Source organism: Zea mays, chromosome 3 (assembly GCF_902167145.1).
Source record: "Zea mays cultivar B73 chromosome 3, Zm-B73-REFERENCE-NAM-5.0, whole genome shotgun sequence".
Lineage (NCBI taxonomy): Eukaryota > Viridiplantae > Streptophyta > Magnoliopsida > Poales > Poaceae > Zea > Zea mays.
The window spans coordinates 26,064,495-26,083,821 of NC_050098.1; the positions used below are offsets into that span (position 1 = coordinate 26,064,495).

The 19,327-nt window shown below is 43.6% G+C and overlaps 1 protein-coding gene and 1 pseudogene across 1 annotated transcript; both read left to right on the top strand.

The window, feature by feature from the left end:
* Window positions 1-2,867: 2,867 nt before the first annotated feature.
* Window positions 2,868-6,636, top strand: LOC103649870 (pectin acetylesterase 5). The gene is made up of 9 exons (XM_008675568.3): window positions 2,868-3,487; window positions 3,589-3,761; window positions 3,922-4,046; window positions 4,437-4,497; window positions 4,654-4,713; window positions 5,000-5,077; window positions 5,256-5,361; window positions 5,501-5,649; window positions 6,249-6,636. Exons 1-9 carry the CDS (start codon window positions 3,031-3,033, stop codon window positions 6,423-6,425), a joined length of 1,386 nt encoding a protein of 461 aa, XP_008673790.1. The 5' UTR covers window positions 2,868-3,030; the 3' UTR covers window positions 6,426-6,636.
* A 1,099-nt stretch (window positions 6,637-7,735) lies between these two features.
* Window positions 7,736-19,327, top strand: part of LOC103651838 (beta-1,2-xylosyltransferase XYXT1-like) — a 54,305-nt pseudogene continuing 42,713 nt past the window's right edge.

Sequence of the window (19,327 nt, forward strand, 5' to 3'; positions counted from 1 at the left end):
ACGTGGCTGGCGCACCGGACTGTCCGGTGCACCATGCGACAGACAGCCCCACCAAACGATTAGTTTGGTGGTTGGGGCTATAAATACCCCCAACCACCCACCATTCATTGCATCCAAGTTTTCCACTTCTCAACCACTTACAAGAGCTAGGCATTCAACTCTAGACACACCAAAGAGATCAAATCCTCTCCAATTCCACACAAGGCTTTAGTGATTAGCGAGAGAGATTTGTCGTGTTCTTTTGAGCTCTTGCGCTTGGATTGCTTCTTTTCTTTCTCACTTGTTCTTGTGATCAAAACTCCATTGTAATCAAGGCAAGAGGCACCAATTGTGTGGTGGCCCTTGCGGGGAAGTTTTGTTCCCGGTTTTGATTTGAGAAGAGAAGCTCACTCGGTCAGAGGGACCGTTTGAGAGAGGGAAAGGGTTGAAAGAGACCCGGTCTTTGTGATCACCTCAACGGGGAGTAGGTTTGCGAGAACCGAACCTCGGTAAAACAAATCCTTCTGTCACACTCCTTATTTGCTTGAGATTTGTTTTGCACCCTCTCTCGCGGACTCGTTTTTATTTCTAACGCTAACCCGGCTTGTAGTTGTGTTTATATTTGTAAATTTCAGTTTCGCCCTATTCACCCCCCCTCTAGGCGACTATCAAGTACGACAATAGCAACAAAAGATATTTGTGGCAATATAGATAACTATATTACAACCATTTTTTATTTTGTGGCAAGAAGCATCACAGTTTTGCAACGGAATTTAATAGTATCGCAACCACATGAAACTCTTGGCAATATTGATTAACATATTGCAACAATTTTGCATATTGTGGCCCTAATACCTACTTCTTACCACAAAACTAATAATTATTGCAATGTAAAACATTTATGGTAATAAAGTCTATATATTGCAACCATTTTCAAATTTATGGCAATAACATATATCTATTGCAACTAAATTTGTGTTGTTGCAATATGATGCTAATTGATCAGCATCAGGCATTGGAAAGGAATCCTTGCCTAGAACTTTCTATTAGATCAAAATTTTCTCTTCGAGTAACCCAACCGCCACCAAGGACCAAAACTCTATTGGATCAATATGATCTGTGGTCATGGATGTGATTGGATGTGGTTTGAGATTTGGCAGCGACGACTGAGTGATTTAGGCTTTCACCGAAGATGAATTAGTGGTGGAATCAAAGCGCTAGGAAGTGATGGGCCAGTGGAAGACTAGAGGCCACAGAGGGGTCCCATTTATAAGTTGTAATGGAAGACCAAGTGCCACAAACCTAGAAGATGAGAAGCTAAAAGATTAAGCTATGTGAATATGTAGAATCTGGAGTGCTAGTGTGGAGTTTTGGTCGAGTCCTAAACAGTAAAAGGTCGAGTTCTAGGACTTAGGGGGTGCATATCAAAGCGAAGGATTTGAGGAACAACTCTAAATATCAAAAGCGAGGCTTCACATCTATGATTCAATGCAAGAGTCCAATCTATCCGAGTTGATAACTTTGTCAAATCACACTCGAGGGCTACTGTTAAGAATATATACTAGTGGTACCCAAGAACACTTCAACGAGCAAGGCCTTAACATGTGGGTCTGAGAACTCGGTGATGTTATTTAGGGACTATGTCCATAGTTCAAAGAGATGTCTGGTTTGCCTGGGGAAGATAAAGCTCATGATCTTATTAGATCAGTAGATAAGATTGATATCCATATAATATGGTAGAGTATGGACAATAAGGAAAACATACATGTAAAGATAGAATTAAGAGTCCTAGATAGACTCTGTTAGCGTGATACATATGCAAATACTTATCCTTATCTGGTATAATGTCAGGTGATCGTCCTATAACTGCCTCCTCCTTGGACTATAAAAGGAGGTACGATGGTGTCCAAAGAGGTGAGATCATTAGATCATAAGCAATAGCCACTGACATACAAGACATAATGTATTATGTCACATCGAGAGCCTGAACATGTCTAAACCTTCGTGTCTCCCATGCACTTATCTTGAATTCTCGATCTCATGATCTATCCTAAAAATTCACTACTAAATAATTCTCGAGAAACCCACCATTGTTGAATAAATTACAAAAAAGGTAAGTGACATAAGCTCAAAGCTAGGAGAAATAAGGTCCATCCATTTATTCACCTCAATTTATAGATGGATTAAGACATGTTTTGCTGATTTTTAGTGCTTTAATGATAAAAACGACTATTTTAAAATGGCCAATACCGTCTGTCGACGCTACTATTGGGCAACAGCCTTACGCTCGCTGAAACCACCACGTCAGAGCCTATTCGTTTTCATCTCAATCCATATGGATTGAAGATGATTTGGTGCGTTTAAATTTATAACAAGTCAAAATCTCTATTAACTTTTATGCAATTGCATCCAATCTATATGGCGTAGCAATAACCGAATAAGCGCTCATCTGGGACGGACTAATAAACAACCGCTAGTAGATCGAGGAGCGTAACTTTGTCTAACTTTTCTGCCTAAGGTTAGTTATTCAATTCGAACGACTAACCTTAAACAAAGTGTGACACATTTAGACACGAACCAAACAGCCCCTAAATTGCGAGGGCGGGTTTAGGCAATAACGCCCACCGTGGCAACCGGCCTAATAAACAACCGCTAGTAGATCGAGGAGCGTAGCTAATTAGGTATACATTCCTTGTCATAGTGATAATGAGTTACGACATATATATAGCCGGCCCTTGCTTGTCGTTGACCATTAATAACAATATGCAATAGCAATGGATAATGGAAGGCACCAAACGAACAAGCAATCAAGCAAGCAATAAAGGAAAAGAAGACAGGCAGTCGCAGTTCCCATCCCGTGCATGCATCCATCGCACGCCACACAAGGAGTACACAACAGAGTACCAGACCACATCACATCGCGCGGTAGGTGTACCTCCTACCTCGTGTCTAATTCTTCTTCGCTTCTACTCCAGTCCTGCATTACACCATAAACTGCAGTGCTTCCAGAGAGCCTGACCGACCATCCACCAGCAGCTAGCGTAGCGAGCGATGGCCACCGAACTCCGGTCGCCGCTCCTCCCGCCGCCACCGCCACAGCGCCGACTAAGCCCGCGGGCAGCCGCGTGGGCGGCGCTCGCCGTCTCGGCGACGGTCCTGCTCCTCCCCTTCCTGATCGGCAGCACCACCAGGACCACCAGCAGCAGCAGCACGAGACACCCTCGGCCCCGATCCTCCCCACCATCCAACCCCGTGGAGCTGACCCTCCTGACCGGCGCCCGCGACAAGGGCGCGGTGTGCCTGGACGGGAGCCCCCCGGGCTACCACCTGCAGGCGGGGTCCGGCGCCGGGTCCGGCAGCTGGCTCATCCATCTCATGGGGGGCGGCTGGTGCGACACCGTCCGCAGCTGCTCCGACCGCAGGACGACCTACCTCGGCTCGTCCCTCTTCATGCAGAAAGTCATGGACTTCACTGGCATTCTCAGCAACGACCCGGCACAGAATCCTGGTAACTACTACTCTCTCTCTCTTTCTCTCATTTTTTTTGTTATTATTGGCTGGTCGACGATTCATATCTCCATGTGTATGTATCTGTGTGATCATCGCCAGATTTCTACAGCTGGAACAGAGTGTTCGTTAGGTACTGCGACGGGGCATCGTTTTCGGGGGATTCCCAGCGCGAGGCTGGGCCTGGGAACGGCACGCTCTTCTTCAGAGGCCTGCGCATCTGGGAGGCAGTCCTCGACGAGCTCATGCACAAGGGCCTCGCGCATTCCAAACAGGCAAGTATATGTATATGTCTATGTATAGACTTAGAATATTGCATGATCTGATCTCTCCACAAGCTATATCTACATATATTCCATTTTGCTGCTGATCTTCATTTACACATGTGGTCTCATTTAATTTACTTGCATCGCCCGCCTTCGTTACGTACTGCAGGCCTTGCTCACAGGTTGTTCCGCTGGTGGTCTGGCCACGCTGCTGCACTGCGACGATTTTCGCGCACGGTTTCCCCCTGAGGTTCCTGTGAAATGCCTCTCCGATGCCGGGTTCTTTGTTGACGCGTAAGTACGTCCATCCATATCGTACAAATCCACTCCGTGTTCGTTTCCATCCTAATCCATATAAGACCTCGTTCGTTTTGCTCTCAATCTATGCAGATTAGTGAGATTAAGTGAGTTTAAATCTTAAGCAAATCAAAAAACTAAATCATTTCTTTTCCAATCTCATCCAAAACACATGGGATAGAAATAACCGAACAAGACCTAAATTGGGGGATTGGGTTGGTTTAAAATCCTTAATAATTCAAAATCTCTCCCAATACAATGTCAATTCTCTCCAATCCATATAGATTGCAAATAACCGAACAAGCCCTAAGCTAGAATTACATTGGTCAGTTTACTCCCATACATATGCGAACTCAACCCTTGCCTTGCCACTCTGCGTGCGTGCAGGAAGGATTTGTCAGGGCAGCGCTCCATGCGTTCTGTGTACAGCGGAGTTGTTCATCTTCAGGTGAGCGTGCCGTCCGTACGTCGTCGTCAAGTTCGTTCATGTTTCTCAAAAACAAATAAATAATCCTATCAGTATGGTGTGGGGGTGGTTTCGGCCTTCAGCTAACTGCAAACTAAATGTTCTTTTCCGGTTGTTCTTTTCTTCTCTTCCACAAAGAACGTTACTAAAGTTTTGCCCAAGGACTGCCTCCTCGCAAACAAGGACGATCCCACGCAGGTATTATATAATCATATACTACCTCGCTCCATTTCTAAATATTTGACGCCCAACAGTTCGTCCTTAAACTAGGAAACGTCATATATAAAAAAAACAAAGAGAGTACTATTTATCAGGCCTCCGATCCTATTATTCGTTAGAATGTATTATTCTTGTGTTTCTTTTTTTAATATTTCATGTGAAGTCTTGCTTGATTCTTGGGTTCAAAGGACGCCCTTACAGCATTATATCGATCTGTGCTTGGTTGGTAAAATATGTCAGTGTTGCTTCATATATACCAATGCAGTGTTTCTTCCCGGCGGAGCTTATTAAGAGCATCAGCACGCCCACGTTGATCGTAAACTCTGCTTACGACTCTTGGCAGGTACACTACTACTACTCTATTATTTCTGTTTCCGTATAAATTAAATACTAGTATATATATCGATATTGAAATCGATCTCTATAGAACTAGAATGAGGTCAAGTGAACAGCCCTGAGTGACTACTGCTATCCATCATGCATTTTTTAGTTCTATCTCATCCGTGTGGCGTCCAGTGCAGGTACGGTTTGTTGTTGCGCCAGACAGCTCGTCTCCCGACGAGTCATGGCGCGGCTGCAGAGACGACGTTCGCAGATGCAATTCCTCCCAGATCCAAGTCCTCAATGGTTGGCTATATATATATATATATATATATATATATATATATATATATATATATATATATATATATATATATACCCTTTTTTTTTCTTACTGCCTGCCTTTTGTCAATACTACACATCACACTTTCCTACGTCGTTGCAGCATTTAGGAAGACGATGGTAGATGACCTCGTCGAGGCTGCCGACGGCACCAACAGCAGCTGGTTCATCGACTCTTGCTTCACACATTGTCAGACTATCTTCGACACCTCAGGATGGAACTCAGCGGCCGCGCCGAGGATCGGAAACAAGGTGAGGAGGCGTGGATGCATGTGGATGGAATGAAAATATCATATCCAATCGGATCTCAAATTAATGCGAAACCAAACCATATAAGGGCTTATTCGGTTTGCTCTCAATCAATGTGGATTGAGTGGAATTGGGTGGGTTTAAATCACAAGCAAGTCAAAGTTCTTCTAATTTTTTCCAATCTCATCCAATCCATATATAATGGAAATAACCGAACAAAGACTAATCAACACTAAACCCTGATAGGTGCCAACTATCTATTATTAGGGCATCTAAAACTCTGAGATACCTGTTCGATTTTCCAAATATAAGAGACGGATAAGAGACCGTATGATATAATCCCGAGACCTTTAATTATAAATATAGCTAATACACAATGTATATAAAAAGTCGTGAAGAGACGAGCTCTTTGCGAAAAGCCGTCCCTCGTATTTTTTTCATTTAGTACCTTAGAGATCTATCAAGAGACTTTGTATTAAATAATGTTATACATATACTTAGCACCATGTTACTGGGACCATTGAAAAGCTCTATATTAATAACATACTGTTACTCTGGTTGATACAATAACTAACACGGCTTGGTTTTCTTAATTGGAGCAGACACTGACGGAGGTGATCGGGGACTGGTACTTTGGTAGGAGCCCGAGCCCGGTGGTGAGGCAGGTTGGCTGCGAGTATCCATGCAACCCTACATGCAACAGTCAGCCACCAGTTGCTGGCTTCTACAACAAAGCTCTGCCGCCGCGTCAACAAGCAAACATTCTTGTATTGGGGTGAACCATACAAGTAAACGGACAATAATTCTAAAGATAAATATATATAGCACACACTGCATGAGAGAACACTGAAAATTGATGGAAAGAAAATTGACGTACGTACGGGCTCTTGTTGGACCCTGTTAATGATGATAATTAAGAAGTGATGGATGATGATGAGACCAATGTGTTCCTTATCAAAAATGAAAGCGGATGGACCACTGTATTGGCCTCGTTTGGCTGTTTTGCGACAGCTTAGCTGGTAAAGCTAGCTGTTTTCTTGGTTTCAGCTTCACGAGCAACTTTCTCTTGATCGACAAAAACAGCTTTGCTTATATATTACTAGACAAAAAAAATGACTAACGATCTTTTTCTTTTTCCTTGTTTTCTATTTCATCTCCTTCTATCATATCTCAACAATGCACTGTTAAGGTATGGGTAGGGACGTGAAGGGGAAAAGCACATATAGTTGGGAGGAGGTAGAAGATAGGCTGGAAGGCGGAGAGTATATTTCTTCTCCAAATTCTTTTTTTTATTATGAAAACAAGAGTTTCGGCTTTAGCATAAAGATGTGTGCAGCCAATACATGACGATTATTGCACCAGAGAGCAGTTGCTTGAATAATTAAACTAACTCAAAGAAAACAAAATGCCATGATTATAGAAAACACTAGCCATCTTCAATTCTTGCATTTGAGCGTCATCTATGCATTGCAAAGACTTCTAGCGCCACCACCTCCAAAGCTCGACAGACATCGAGTATTTGTTGATGCTTTTCCTCCTTCTGTACACGTCTCCAGAATCTGAACCAGTGGGTACCCCTGAAAATAACATGCACAATTGATGATAATGGTTTATGATTAAAAGTCACCTCCTTTCGACAGAGCCAGATGGACCAAAATAAAGCTGATATTTCAGTCAGTAATAATTTTTTGTAAGCTAGAGCATTATTAGATTCCCAAGACCCGATAATATGATTAATGCTAATGGGCATGTCTATTTTAAAGCAAAGTAAATTATTCTCCATATACTATTGGCAATCACAACAGGAATTCCGTTGACTCCCGTCGGCCGGATTAATTCCCGTCGGCTAGTGCAAAAGCCGACGGGAATTAAGTAACTCCCGTCGGCCGTCAACTAGCTGACGTGAATTAATTTAATTCCCATCGGCCACGTCACCTAGCCGACGGGGTTAAGTAATTCCCGTCGGTTGTCCCTAAGCCGACGGGGGTTATTTAATTCCCGTCGGCCACGTCATAGGCCGACGGGGATTAATGGTTTTAGAGCCACGTCCGGCCGCGCGCGGACTCATTCTTCCTCCTCTCTCTCTCGTATGAAACCGACGAGCCGCCGCCGCCGCCCGCCCGAGCCGCCAACGCCGTCGCCCGCCCGAGTCGCCGCCCGCCCGAGCAGCCGCGCGGCCGAGCTCCCGCGCCGCCGAGCCCCCACGCCACCGCGCCGCCACGCCACCGCGCCGCCGTGCCCCGGCGCCACTGCGCAGTCGTGCCACCGCGCCGCCGCACCGCCACGCAGGCTGCGCGCCACCGCTTCTCCGCGCCGCCACCATCCGAGGCCCGCCACCCGAGGCCGGAACGCCGCCCCCGAGGCCGCCAACGCCCTCTGCTCGTCCCGGAGCGCCGCCGTCCGCCCGAACGCCGCCTCTAGCCCCCGTCGAGGTATAATCCTACCTATATGTAAATACATGTGATTATTTTCGTCGGTTTTTTATGGCCGACGGGAGTTAGCTTTAATGTGAATTATTGTTTATTTTCGTCGGTTTTTATGGCCGACAGGAGTTAACTGTAATACGATTACAATTTGTTAGTTTAATATCACATGTTAATTTTCATCGGTTTTAATATCATATGTTATTTGTTAGTATGATTTGACTTAAATTTGGATGTTGCAATATTGTTAATTAATTATTATCATGTTAATGTGATGAAGGTGATGTTATGTATATATATATAATATATATATATATATATTTACTACTTACCTATAGATGTATGTGTGACGTGTAGAAACATGAATGTCTCACACGCACTCTTTACTCGTACACACAGCCGCAATAATGGGTGATAGACGTTATTGGATGTATGAAGGTTTCAAGAAGGGTGGGTGTCACACAAGTGAATGGTTTGCCAAGACGCAGATGTTTCTGGACCATGCAGCTGCTTTGTCATTAATAATAATATGTAACATTGTGTGTGTGCAGGTGATGGTTCCATGGATGGCGCCCGTGCCTGATGCGTACTATGCTTGGTGTCGATATTGGGCTTCCGAAGGCTTCCAGAAAGCGTCAGCGCATCACAGACAATGTCGAGGAACCAATCCTAACCACAAGTTTGGCGGTGACGACACGATACGAAAAGCTAAAAGAATGGTAAGTTTGATCTTTCTATGTCGATCAGCAAATAATACGATTGCTTATGAATGTTTTTTGTTTATACAGGAAGCTACGAGTGGCCAAAAGCCTAGTGACATTGAGGTCTACCAGGAGGGCCACAAAGGACCAGACTCGAACAACCCTGACCAGCTCTGCAGCCAGACAGCCACGGATCGCTTGGTGAGTTTTGGCTCAAAAGTTCAAACATTCAAAGTATATAAATTCCTGCATTTGTAAGGTTGTGAATGATGTATAGGCGGCATATGGGGAGGAGATGGTTCGTCGCCATGGCCCTGACTTCGACTGGCGCCATGAACCGGTGGATCCCTCGGTGGTGTACGCAAGTGGTGGTGGCAAAGCGCATGGACGGTAAGATCTAACTTATGAAATTATATGGTTGACACTAAATTGATTATACAGTAATCACATTTTTTGAATAACTTATAGATATGCACTCTTCGACGGATTCATTGACTCGTCGTCGGTGAGATCTCAGAGGACGGGTTCATCTTCCCGTAGCTCATGCTCTCGTCGACCGAACGAGCAGGAGTTGGAGATTATGAAGGATGCGTGAAGAGATTAGACAACAACACGAATTTATGGAGGCTTGCAATGCACATAACCAAGCGATGTATCAAGTGAGTACACATAATCCGAACTCTAAATTATTATATTTCAATACAACATCTTAGGTAGTAACACATATGTGTTTAACAGTTAATGCAGCAACAGGGCATGACATCAAATTTTCCACCGCCACCACAATGGAGCCAATTTGCAAACACACCAGTTCCACCACCCCTCCGACACATATACCTGCACCTGGAGATAGGGTACGTTTGATAACTCTCCATTAATTTATATACTTGTATACTTTTTTGATATTTGCATTTAACGTGATGATATTTGCTAACTTGCATAGGTTACGCCCGAAGCGGGTGTTAGTGGGTCTGATCCCGCAGCAGGGACTGGATTTGTTGACTCGCTCTTCGCGTTCCCTCCTCCTGGTGGTGGTGGCGGCAGCGGTCAAAGCTCTAACCACCCAAGTGGTGGTTATCTATAAACACTTGAACATGTTTCTTAACTCGTTGACTCTTGGTCGTACTTGAACATATGTCGTACTTATATTTCAATACTATGTCGTACTCGTTGACTCGATGTGGTGGTTGAACTTATATTTGAAATGTTGGTGGATGTTATGTTTGTAATGCGTGATTTTATTATGAATGCATGTGTTTGTAATGTGGTTGTTATCTGTGATTTATGTTATGTGTGATATATGTTATGTGTGCAGAAATAGTCACCTAATTTAGTGCTGTTTTTGTAGCAGTATAGGGTAATTCTCGTCGGCCCAGTTAATTCCTGTCGGCTATGGTCGAACCGACGGGAATTAACTAATAACGCACGTCGGCCCAGTTAATTCCCGTCGGCCACGTAGGGCCGACGGCGGTCTGGGGAACCGACGAGAATTAATTAATAACTCTCGTCGGCCTGGGGAACCGACAGGAGTTAGCCTTAATTCCCGTCGGCTAGTTAGTGGCCGACGGGAATTAATAATTCCCGTCAGCCGCCGACGGGGATAAACTTATCCCCGACAAGGGCCGCCTGGCGGCTGAAAATCGACGGGAATAAGCCCTAAACCGACGGGAATAAGTAATTCCCGTCGGTTTAGGCTTATTCCCATCGGTTTCTGGCCGACGGAAATTAAGTGAATTCCTGTAGTGAATGTAACAGTAAAAAATGAGATAATGTATACTTTCATTCCGGTTGCAAAAGCTATAGGTCAAGCTACCATTCCAACGCCTTCTAGCTAAATTATCTTTAGTGAGGATCACTCCCCGACATAAATTCCACAAAAAAACTTTTATTTTTAGATGGAGCTTAAGTCTCCAAAGCATCTTACTCCGATTGTTGTTAGGATTATTCATCAAAAGATGGCACATCGATTGGACAAAGAAAATTCCATTCTTATGACCGTCCCAAACAAAATTGTCCCTAACCGGATTCAGAGTAACCGTAGTTAGCAAGTTTAACAAGTTGTGCCATTCGACCATTTTAATTCCCCTAATTGTTACGCACTATATTAAAAAGGTTCAGGAATTGTTCACTAAGAGGTCGACTGGTTAACCATATATCCTTCCAGAATATGGTAGCATGACCATCCCTCACTTGAAAGTGACCCCATCTAAGAAATTGATCCTTAATATTTATTAGACCTGACCAGAAGTGTGAATCATTCGGTCTTCTAGATATTTGAGTAAGAGATTTATCTCCTATGTATTTGTTTTTAAGTAACTGTTGCCATCTCCCCTCCTCATTGAGTAATTTAAATAGCCATTTGCTGAGTAAGCTAATATTTTTTACAGCCAGATTAGAGACACCTAAACTCCTAACGCTTTGGGTTGATAAACAATATGCCACCTGACCAGCCTATATCTCGTTTTACTGCTTCCTCCCTGCCAAAAGAATCTGGATCAAATAGCATTAAGTTTCTTCAAGATGCCTGCCGGAATCTCAAAGAAAGACATCATAAAGATAGGCAGACTACTTAACACCGAATTAAGTAAGACCAACCGTCCACCTGAAGATAGAAATTTGGCCTTCCATGTACTAAGCCTCTTTTCAAATCGGTCTATAACACCCTGCCAGTCACTATTTCTCAATCTTCTATGAGTCATAGGAATTCCAAGGTATTTGAAAGGCATTGACCCAATTCCACATCCAAATATAAGTGAGTAATGCAAATCATATTCCTTAGCCAACCCATAACAAAATAACTCACTTTTATGGAAATTTATTTTTAAACCAGACATTTGCTCAAAAAGAGTCAAAAGAAGTTTGATGTTCCGAGCATGCTCCAGATTATGATCTAAGAAAATCATCGTATCATCAGCATACTGAAGGATAGATAACCCCCACCGGAATCAAATGCGGAACAATACTTTTGAATTGATTTTCCTCTGTCGCTCTTGTGAATAGAATTGCCAACATATCAGCATCAATAATGAATAATATTGGCGACAAAGGATCCCCCTGACGAAGGTCGTTGTAAGTACCAAAAAAGGACATACGTCATCATTTACTTTAACTCTAACATGACCTCCAGAAACTATGTTTGGATCCAGGCGCACCAAGATGGAGAGAAACCCTTCATATGCATAGCTTGTTGTAGAAACTTCCATTTTACTTTATCATAAGCTTTCTCGAAGTCTAATTTAAGAATAACTCCATCTAACTTTTTCCTCTGTAGTTCATGAATAGATTTGTGAAGAATAATAACCCCTTCAAGAATATTCCGATCGGGCATAAAAGCTGTCTGAGAGGGTCTGACAATTATGTCTGCTACTAGACCTATTTGATTTGTAAGAACTTTAGTGATGATTTTGAATGAAACATTAAGTAAGCAAATAGGTCTGTAGTCCTGGATTTTAGTTGCGTTGTCTTTCTTTGGGATTAGAGTAATAACTCCAAAAATTAAGCTGTTAACCGGTAAAGAATTTTTATGAAAGTCCTCAAACAACGCAATCAAATCATATTTAATAACTTCCCAGAAAACTTGATAAAACTCAGCTGGAAAGCCATCAGGGCCAGGAGCCTTATTATGTTCCATATTAAATACCTCCTTTTTAACTTCATCCATAGTAAAATTAGGAGTTAAAATTTCATTCTCTGAATCCGAAACTTGAGGTATGTCATGGATAATAGATTCATCAAGTTCGATCGATGTTGCATCTGGCTTCCCAAAGAGGTTTTTGTAGTAATTCGTTATGTGATTTTTAAGCTCTTCCTCATCAGCTATACAGGTGCCGTCATCATCCTCCAAAGAATAAATCCGTTGTCTCCGGTGCTTGTCGTTAGCCACTAAATGGAAATATTTTGTGTTATCATCCCCTTCAAGGAGGTGTTTGACTTTAGCCCTCTCGAAGTGACGAATTTCTTCCTCTCTCAAAATACTGGCAAGTCTATCATTAGCAAAAGCTTTAGTATTCAACTCGTTAGGCGATAAGTAAGTAAATTCCGCTTTTTATTGAGGTCATTAATCAACTCTGAAAGTTGTTGCTTCTCTTTTTTTATTGACCCTGCAGAGTTCTTTGCCCACCCCTTAGATATTGCTGAAGGGCCCTAATCTTGTTCTGCCATATCTATATAGTGGTTTCTCCTTTATTTTCTTTTTGCCAAATCGAAGTAACCATATCATGGAAGCCCTCTCTAATAAACCATCCCAACTCAAATTTAAACACAGAGTGATTTCCCAGGCTCATGGGGACTTTGTGATTCAATAATAATGACGTATGATCAGACCGAGATCTGTCAAGCGCACGTACTGTAACATTAGGCAATTTAAGTTCCCACTATAGACTCATTAAAACCCTATCTAGCTTCTCAAACGTGGGTGGAACCAAGCCGTTTGCCCAAGTAAATTGTCGTCCCAACATTTCTATTTCCCACAATTCTAAGTTTGCTATGATAGCATTAAATAAATTAGGCCACTGGTAGCTGAAATTATCATTACTTTTTGAAGCGTTCCCAATCCTCTGGGACTCAAATGTGATACAATTACTAGTCCCAGGAGGCTAGTAAACACATTTACTTTTTGAAGGGATGAGAGCAAGAATTTTTTTAAGAAAATAGTTTGGACTCAAAATTTTTGGATCAGGCTAAGGGTTACGTCCTGCGGCCAACCTAACAGCTCCGATACCACCTGAAGCGTCCCCAATCCTCTAGGACTCAAATGTGTTACAATTACTAGTCCCAGGAGGCTAGTAAACACATTTATACATCAGATAGTTCCAGATCTGCTTAAACGAGACAAACCTATAAAGGTGGCGATCAACTTTAAGAGTTGGTCCACAACTCGGGACATATCATCAGAGTGGGGCTGAAGCAGCCCGATATACGCAGCGAAGCAAATCAGCGGTCCAACAGCCACAGGCAAGGTTGGGAACAGTCGTAACTCTTACCCGATCTCCTTTTTCTGAAAAACAACAAATAAGCAAGGGTGAGTACAAACGTACTCAGCAGCCCACCTTCACCCGCGGAATGGGGAAATCAGATATAATGCATGAAATATGTGGAGCTCAGGATATTTTGTAGAAACAGCAATATTTTATGCAAAGTTGTTTTGAAAAACATTTTGTATTTTTGCAACGCGCATCCTCTCCAAAAGGAGCAGGAAGTTTTTCAGTATTATAACAAAATCCCCTGGACTAAACCATCCAGGTATCTCAGCAGTTTCCCACTGGTTTTCCTTTTCAAAAACAGCTACTAGACTTCCCGTCCACTATAGCTCATGGCTCAACCGCCGAACCTTTTAAAAACCACTTTTCTCAAACGCAGCCTTTTTTGAAAACAAAACATTAATTGTCATACCATACCAGACTCGTCCATTCCTGTGGACACAGACTATTCGAATAGGTTTTCAAACTCTGCGCAGAGGTGTACACTTTACCCACTAGTCCGGCTCTGCGATCCCATAGCTAGTGAGACCCGAATCCGAATCTCTTTCTTTCCTCGCACGTCCTAACCTTAACGGTTATACCGGAAGGAGTCAGGCCACCGCCATGTCCAAACCAGACAAAACATTCCCCCTCCTTATCCTCCCGGTGCTCCCCAGCCTTCATAACCCTGGGGTTGGACCGTACGAGTTCAGATTGAGTGACTGCCCACACAGTCTCGAGTGGTTGTACTTATCATGAGTACAGGTAGTGAAGATGACAAACCGATCCTTATACGAGGGGACAATCCTTCTCCTCACGCCTAAACCAGCTGAGCTAACACCTTAGGCCCTCCCCTAAACAGGGAGTCCCTGATCATCCCTACTCAAAGGTGATAAGGGTGAAAACCCTTCATCATACACATTTTCAAAAGCATTTCCTTTTGAAAACTCACACCCTTTTCTCAAATCATTTGTAACAAATATATTAAGGATTGATTGCGGCAAGAGGCTTGGGGTGGCCATAATAACTTGTATCAAAATCATATCATGCATAAAATAACAGGCTGAGGGTTGTGGTTGAAAAATCATAGGTAATTTATGCATCAAAGGGATCCAGTGAGCTTGTCGTGCTTATCCGGTGAAGGGGGAAGGGGAGCTCGCGGAACTGGCTCCTAGCTCCACTGCCTGGCGTAGACTTACAGATCGGGCCTCCATGAGACGGCACGAACGCTCCGATAACTATGCAACATGAACAAGCAAACATACAAACAAGAAAGTATACCAACAAATATTTAGTATAGTGGCCAGAATAGAGATATATGGATGGGTAGAGTCTTGAGTAGAATCTGCGTCATGTGGTGTTGAGATACTACTAGTGGTGGAGCGGAGGTGCTTACCAGGAGGGTGGACTGGAGGCGAAGCGACACTATGCGTGTAGCCGGTACAGCGGAGTAACTGAGTGGGTGGGCGTTTGCCTTAGCTGAGGGTGTTGAGTGTGTGTGGAGAGGGAGAGGGTAGCTGGGTGTATTTATAGCTGGGTGTATGTGGTGTAGCACAGTGAAGTTCACTGTTGGTTAGAATAGTGACGAATGAATCGTCTGACTTAGTATGAACAGGAGAGTTATAGGCAGAATATGGGATAAGAGTATTTTGGGATTTTTCTGGAACATGAACCGTGCTTAAGGGATGACATGGTTGGATAGGGAATAATTCGATGAGAATTTAGAAACAAGAATTATTGGAATCGGAGTTTGGAAGCCTGGTTCGAAGGAATCTCAAGTTAAGCGTGCTCAACTTGGAGAAACCTAGGATGGGTGACCAGATGGGAAGTTCCCACTGGAAGGAAAATCACAGTCACCGGAGTTCGTATGACTGGAATATGGGTTTGGCTGGTCTTAGGTGGACTGGACAGCATGATGTATGAGTAGTTGAAATTTGGGGTGATCGGCTAATCGATGAATAGTAACGATGAATAGTAATGATGAATAGTGACGATGAAAAAGTTACTAGATATCATCGATGAGTAGTAACAATGATAAATAGTAACGATGATGAATAGTAACGATGGTGAATAGTGTCAGTGAATAGTAATGATGAATAGTAACGGTGAATAGTGATGGTGAATAGTCGTATGAACGAACGATGAATAGGAACTATGAACGAACGATGAACGATGAATAGGAACTATGAACAAACGAACGAACGATCGAATGATCGGGCGAACGAACGATCGGAATTTCGGCAGCATAACGACAGGACAAAGATTATCTGGAAGAACGATGAATAGGGACTATGAACGAACGATGAACGATGAATAGGAACTATGAACGAACGATGAACGATCGAATGATCGAACGAACGAACGATCGGAATTTCGGCAGCATAACGGCAGGACAAAGATTATTTGGATGAACGAACGGACGAACGATCGAATGATCGGACGAACGAACGATCGGAATTTCGGCAGCATAACAGCAAGACAAAGATTATCTAGAAGAACGATGAATAGGGACTATGAACGAACGATGAACGATGAATAGGAACTATGAACGAACGATGAACGATCGAATGATCGAACGAACGAATGATCGGAATTTCGGCAGCATAACGGTAGGAAAAAGATTATTTGGACGAACGAACGGACGAACGATCGAACGATCGGACGAACGGACAAACGAACCATGAACGATCGGACGAACGATCGGACGAACGAACGGACGAACTAAGAACAGGGGACGAACGATCGAAGAACGATCGAACGATCCTTGTGCTAGTGTGTGCTTGTGTGGGAAGTGGAGTGGGTGTGTGTGGGGGGGGGAGAGAGTTGCCACGAAATGGCTTGGGGTGGGATGAGAGGAGGCCCTTGCCCCTCTATTTATAGCCATGGTGGGGGGATTAGGGGAGGGATGAGAGGATTAGTGGGAGGATGAGAGGATTAGTGGGAGGATGAGAGGATTAATGGGAGATTAGCATGTATTTGTCTTATATGAGTGTAATTAGCTTGTAGAGCTCACCGTATGACACCGGAGGCATACGTATACGTATGAACATGAGAAAAGTTATGAAGAAAATTTTTGTTGGGACTTCAAAAATGATTCGGAAGGTATTTCTGAGGAGGAAAATATCTGGAGAATTATTGGTGGAATATTTGGGCAATATTTTCTAGAAAGGATCAGATGGGATCACTGGGGAAATATCTGGGCAGTATTTCTGGAAAGAATTTGAGGGGGATCACTGGAGAAACATTTGAAGGATATTTTGAGGAGGATTTTGGAGAGAATATAGACCACTATACTTTATTTGTTGATATCAACTCGCAAACAAACATTTTGAAATGAAATTTGAAATTCATTTTGAATTTAGAGCGAGTTTGAGAAATTTTTAAGATTTGAATTTTTGGGATGCTACAAATCTACCCCACTTAAAAGGAATCTCGTCCTCGAGATTTGGCTTAGAAGGGTTATGGGTATAGCTTTACTTCAGCTACATATCTTCACTTTGCAACTCTTCGAGGAGATGGAACTTCAACAAGATCTGGCCTGGCGGAGCATCTGGTTGCTGATTGCAAACGCTGATTCTGGCTACTCAAAGATCATCTTCAGGCTTCAGCTTTCGCTTGGTAGCTAGCTTATTGAAGAAGCATCGATGCCAACACGCAAACCTTTCTCTTGCGAACTTTCACATGGATTGCTTCCTTGATTGGTCTTCTGGTGCTTCATCAACAAAACTTGGGTGACCACTTCTCATCAGAAACTTATAAGCTTCGATGATCTGGTACTCCACAAGCTTGTTACAGGCCTTCTTCTTTTTCTCCATTGCAGGAACCTTGCTAGAATACTACCCCACTTAAAAAGAATGAGGGTAGAACTCTTGAATCTTGGGGATTTGAACTCCTTGAAGTACCTCATAACAAGGGTGTTACGGGTCCTTCTGCTGCTGTTGTTGCATGAGCTGGCTGCGGAGGGATGACTGGCACAGGGTTGATTCTGGGAGAACCTTCTTCTTATCTTCTCTTCACTATATTCTTTTCTCTTCTCACTTTTCACTTTTCACTGCCTCTTTCTTTCTCTTTGCTCTTCCCACTGGAGGAGTCTATCGATGAGTATTACCATCATACAGAGGAGGAAACCGAAGACTATGAACCATGTACAACAGTCTTCAACCCAAGAATCACCAAGCATTGTGATCTTAGGGGCGAGGGAGTGGAAAATGGAGTTGCTTGCGATTTGGCAGAGGGGATTTTTATCTGGCGTGTGCTTTTCTTGGGATGGGAACTGAGGGAGCTGGTGCGGAAGTTTTATAGGCGAGCGGTATGCGAGGTGGTGCTCGGGTGCGGAGTGGTGGTGGTGGAGCAGGTGCCATGTGGCAGCGGATGCGACGGAGGGGAAAGGGGGCATGGTGTTGCTGGCAGTGATGGCGGCTGTGGTGCGCTGCAAAGGTGGCGTGGGCGGCGGTGGTGCGCATGGAGGCGGGCACGCGTGCAGGGGGCACGGGTGAGTGGTGGGGTCACTGACCCTGATGTTTGTGGTCTCTGGTTCCAAGAATCTTTGCCTCTCTGTATGGTAATAACTCCTTCTGTCCTCTTTTCCTGTTTACTTTGACTCAGGGGCAGTGCTTTGATTCTCACGGTCGGTCCTTTTGACTAAGCGGCTGGACTGGTTTCTTCTATATTATTCCAGGCTTCAAGGGTAAGCTTCCCGGTATCTTCTTGGGTAAGGCACTTTTCTCTTGAGATGGGTTAAGATGAGAATGGAAGCATAAGGTGAGGATTAGCTCTAATTTGTGATCTATGTTTTTAGAGAAAACCTTTCTTAAAAAGAAAGAAAACACACAAGCTCAGCAATGATAAGCACAAACAAATCAAATGTTTTGAATAAGGGAAGAATAGAGTTTTTCCAAAGCACGGACTACTCAGATTCGGGGTCTAAGCATAACTACTATTGCTTGGCTCCTGAATTGAGAACTATGCTAAATGCAACTTATGAGCACTAACGTTAAAGCATCACATATGTACTCAAAAAGAGGAGAAAACATCAAGCGAAATTCATTTTGAAATGCCCTAGGGGGCAACACAATTAGAGTTTTTCAAAACACGAGTCTACACGATTACCTCTCATACATGCAGGGCTCTGGCCAAAGTGAAGAAAAACTTCACTACCCAATGCACGCAGAGGGCTAGGTATACTAACTTCAGGCCAGGCAATTCTCTTCTAGCAAGGCTTGCACACAACTTCAATCTGAGACATCTCCTGGATGGGTCAACAGGGAGCTGATGTTGATGACTTCTTCTGGCAGTGATTGAGATGACAAGACGGGGTCGAACTCTTCTTCAAGTTGGACTGGCTCTTGTAGCTCCTCAGAGGGCGGCGGTGGTGGCGGGGTGCTTGCAGCTTCTTCCTTGACCTCACAGGACGGTGCTGGAATCTTCTTCATGCTGAGGGGCTCAAACAACTCTGGTGGGGGATCTTGGGAGGACTCGGGGTGCTCTTGCTTATTCATAGCCTGAGGGAAGACTGGAATTCCTTCCAAGACTATGGCTCCTTCCGGGAGTTCCCAAGCCTTCTTCTCTCCTCTGATAGAGACCGGGTGACCTTCAAGAA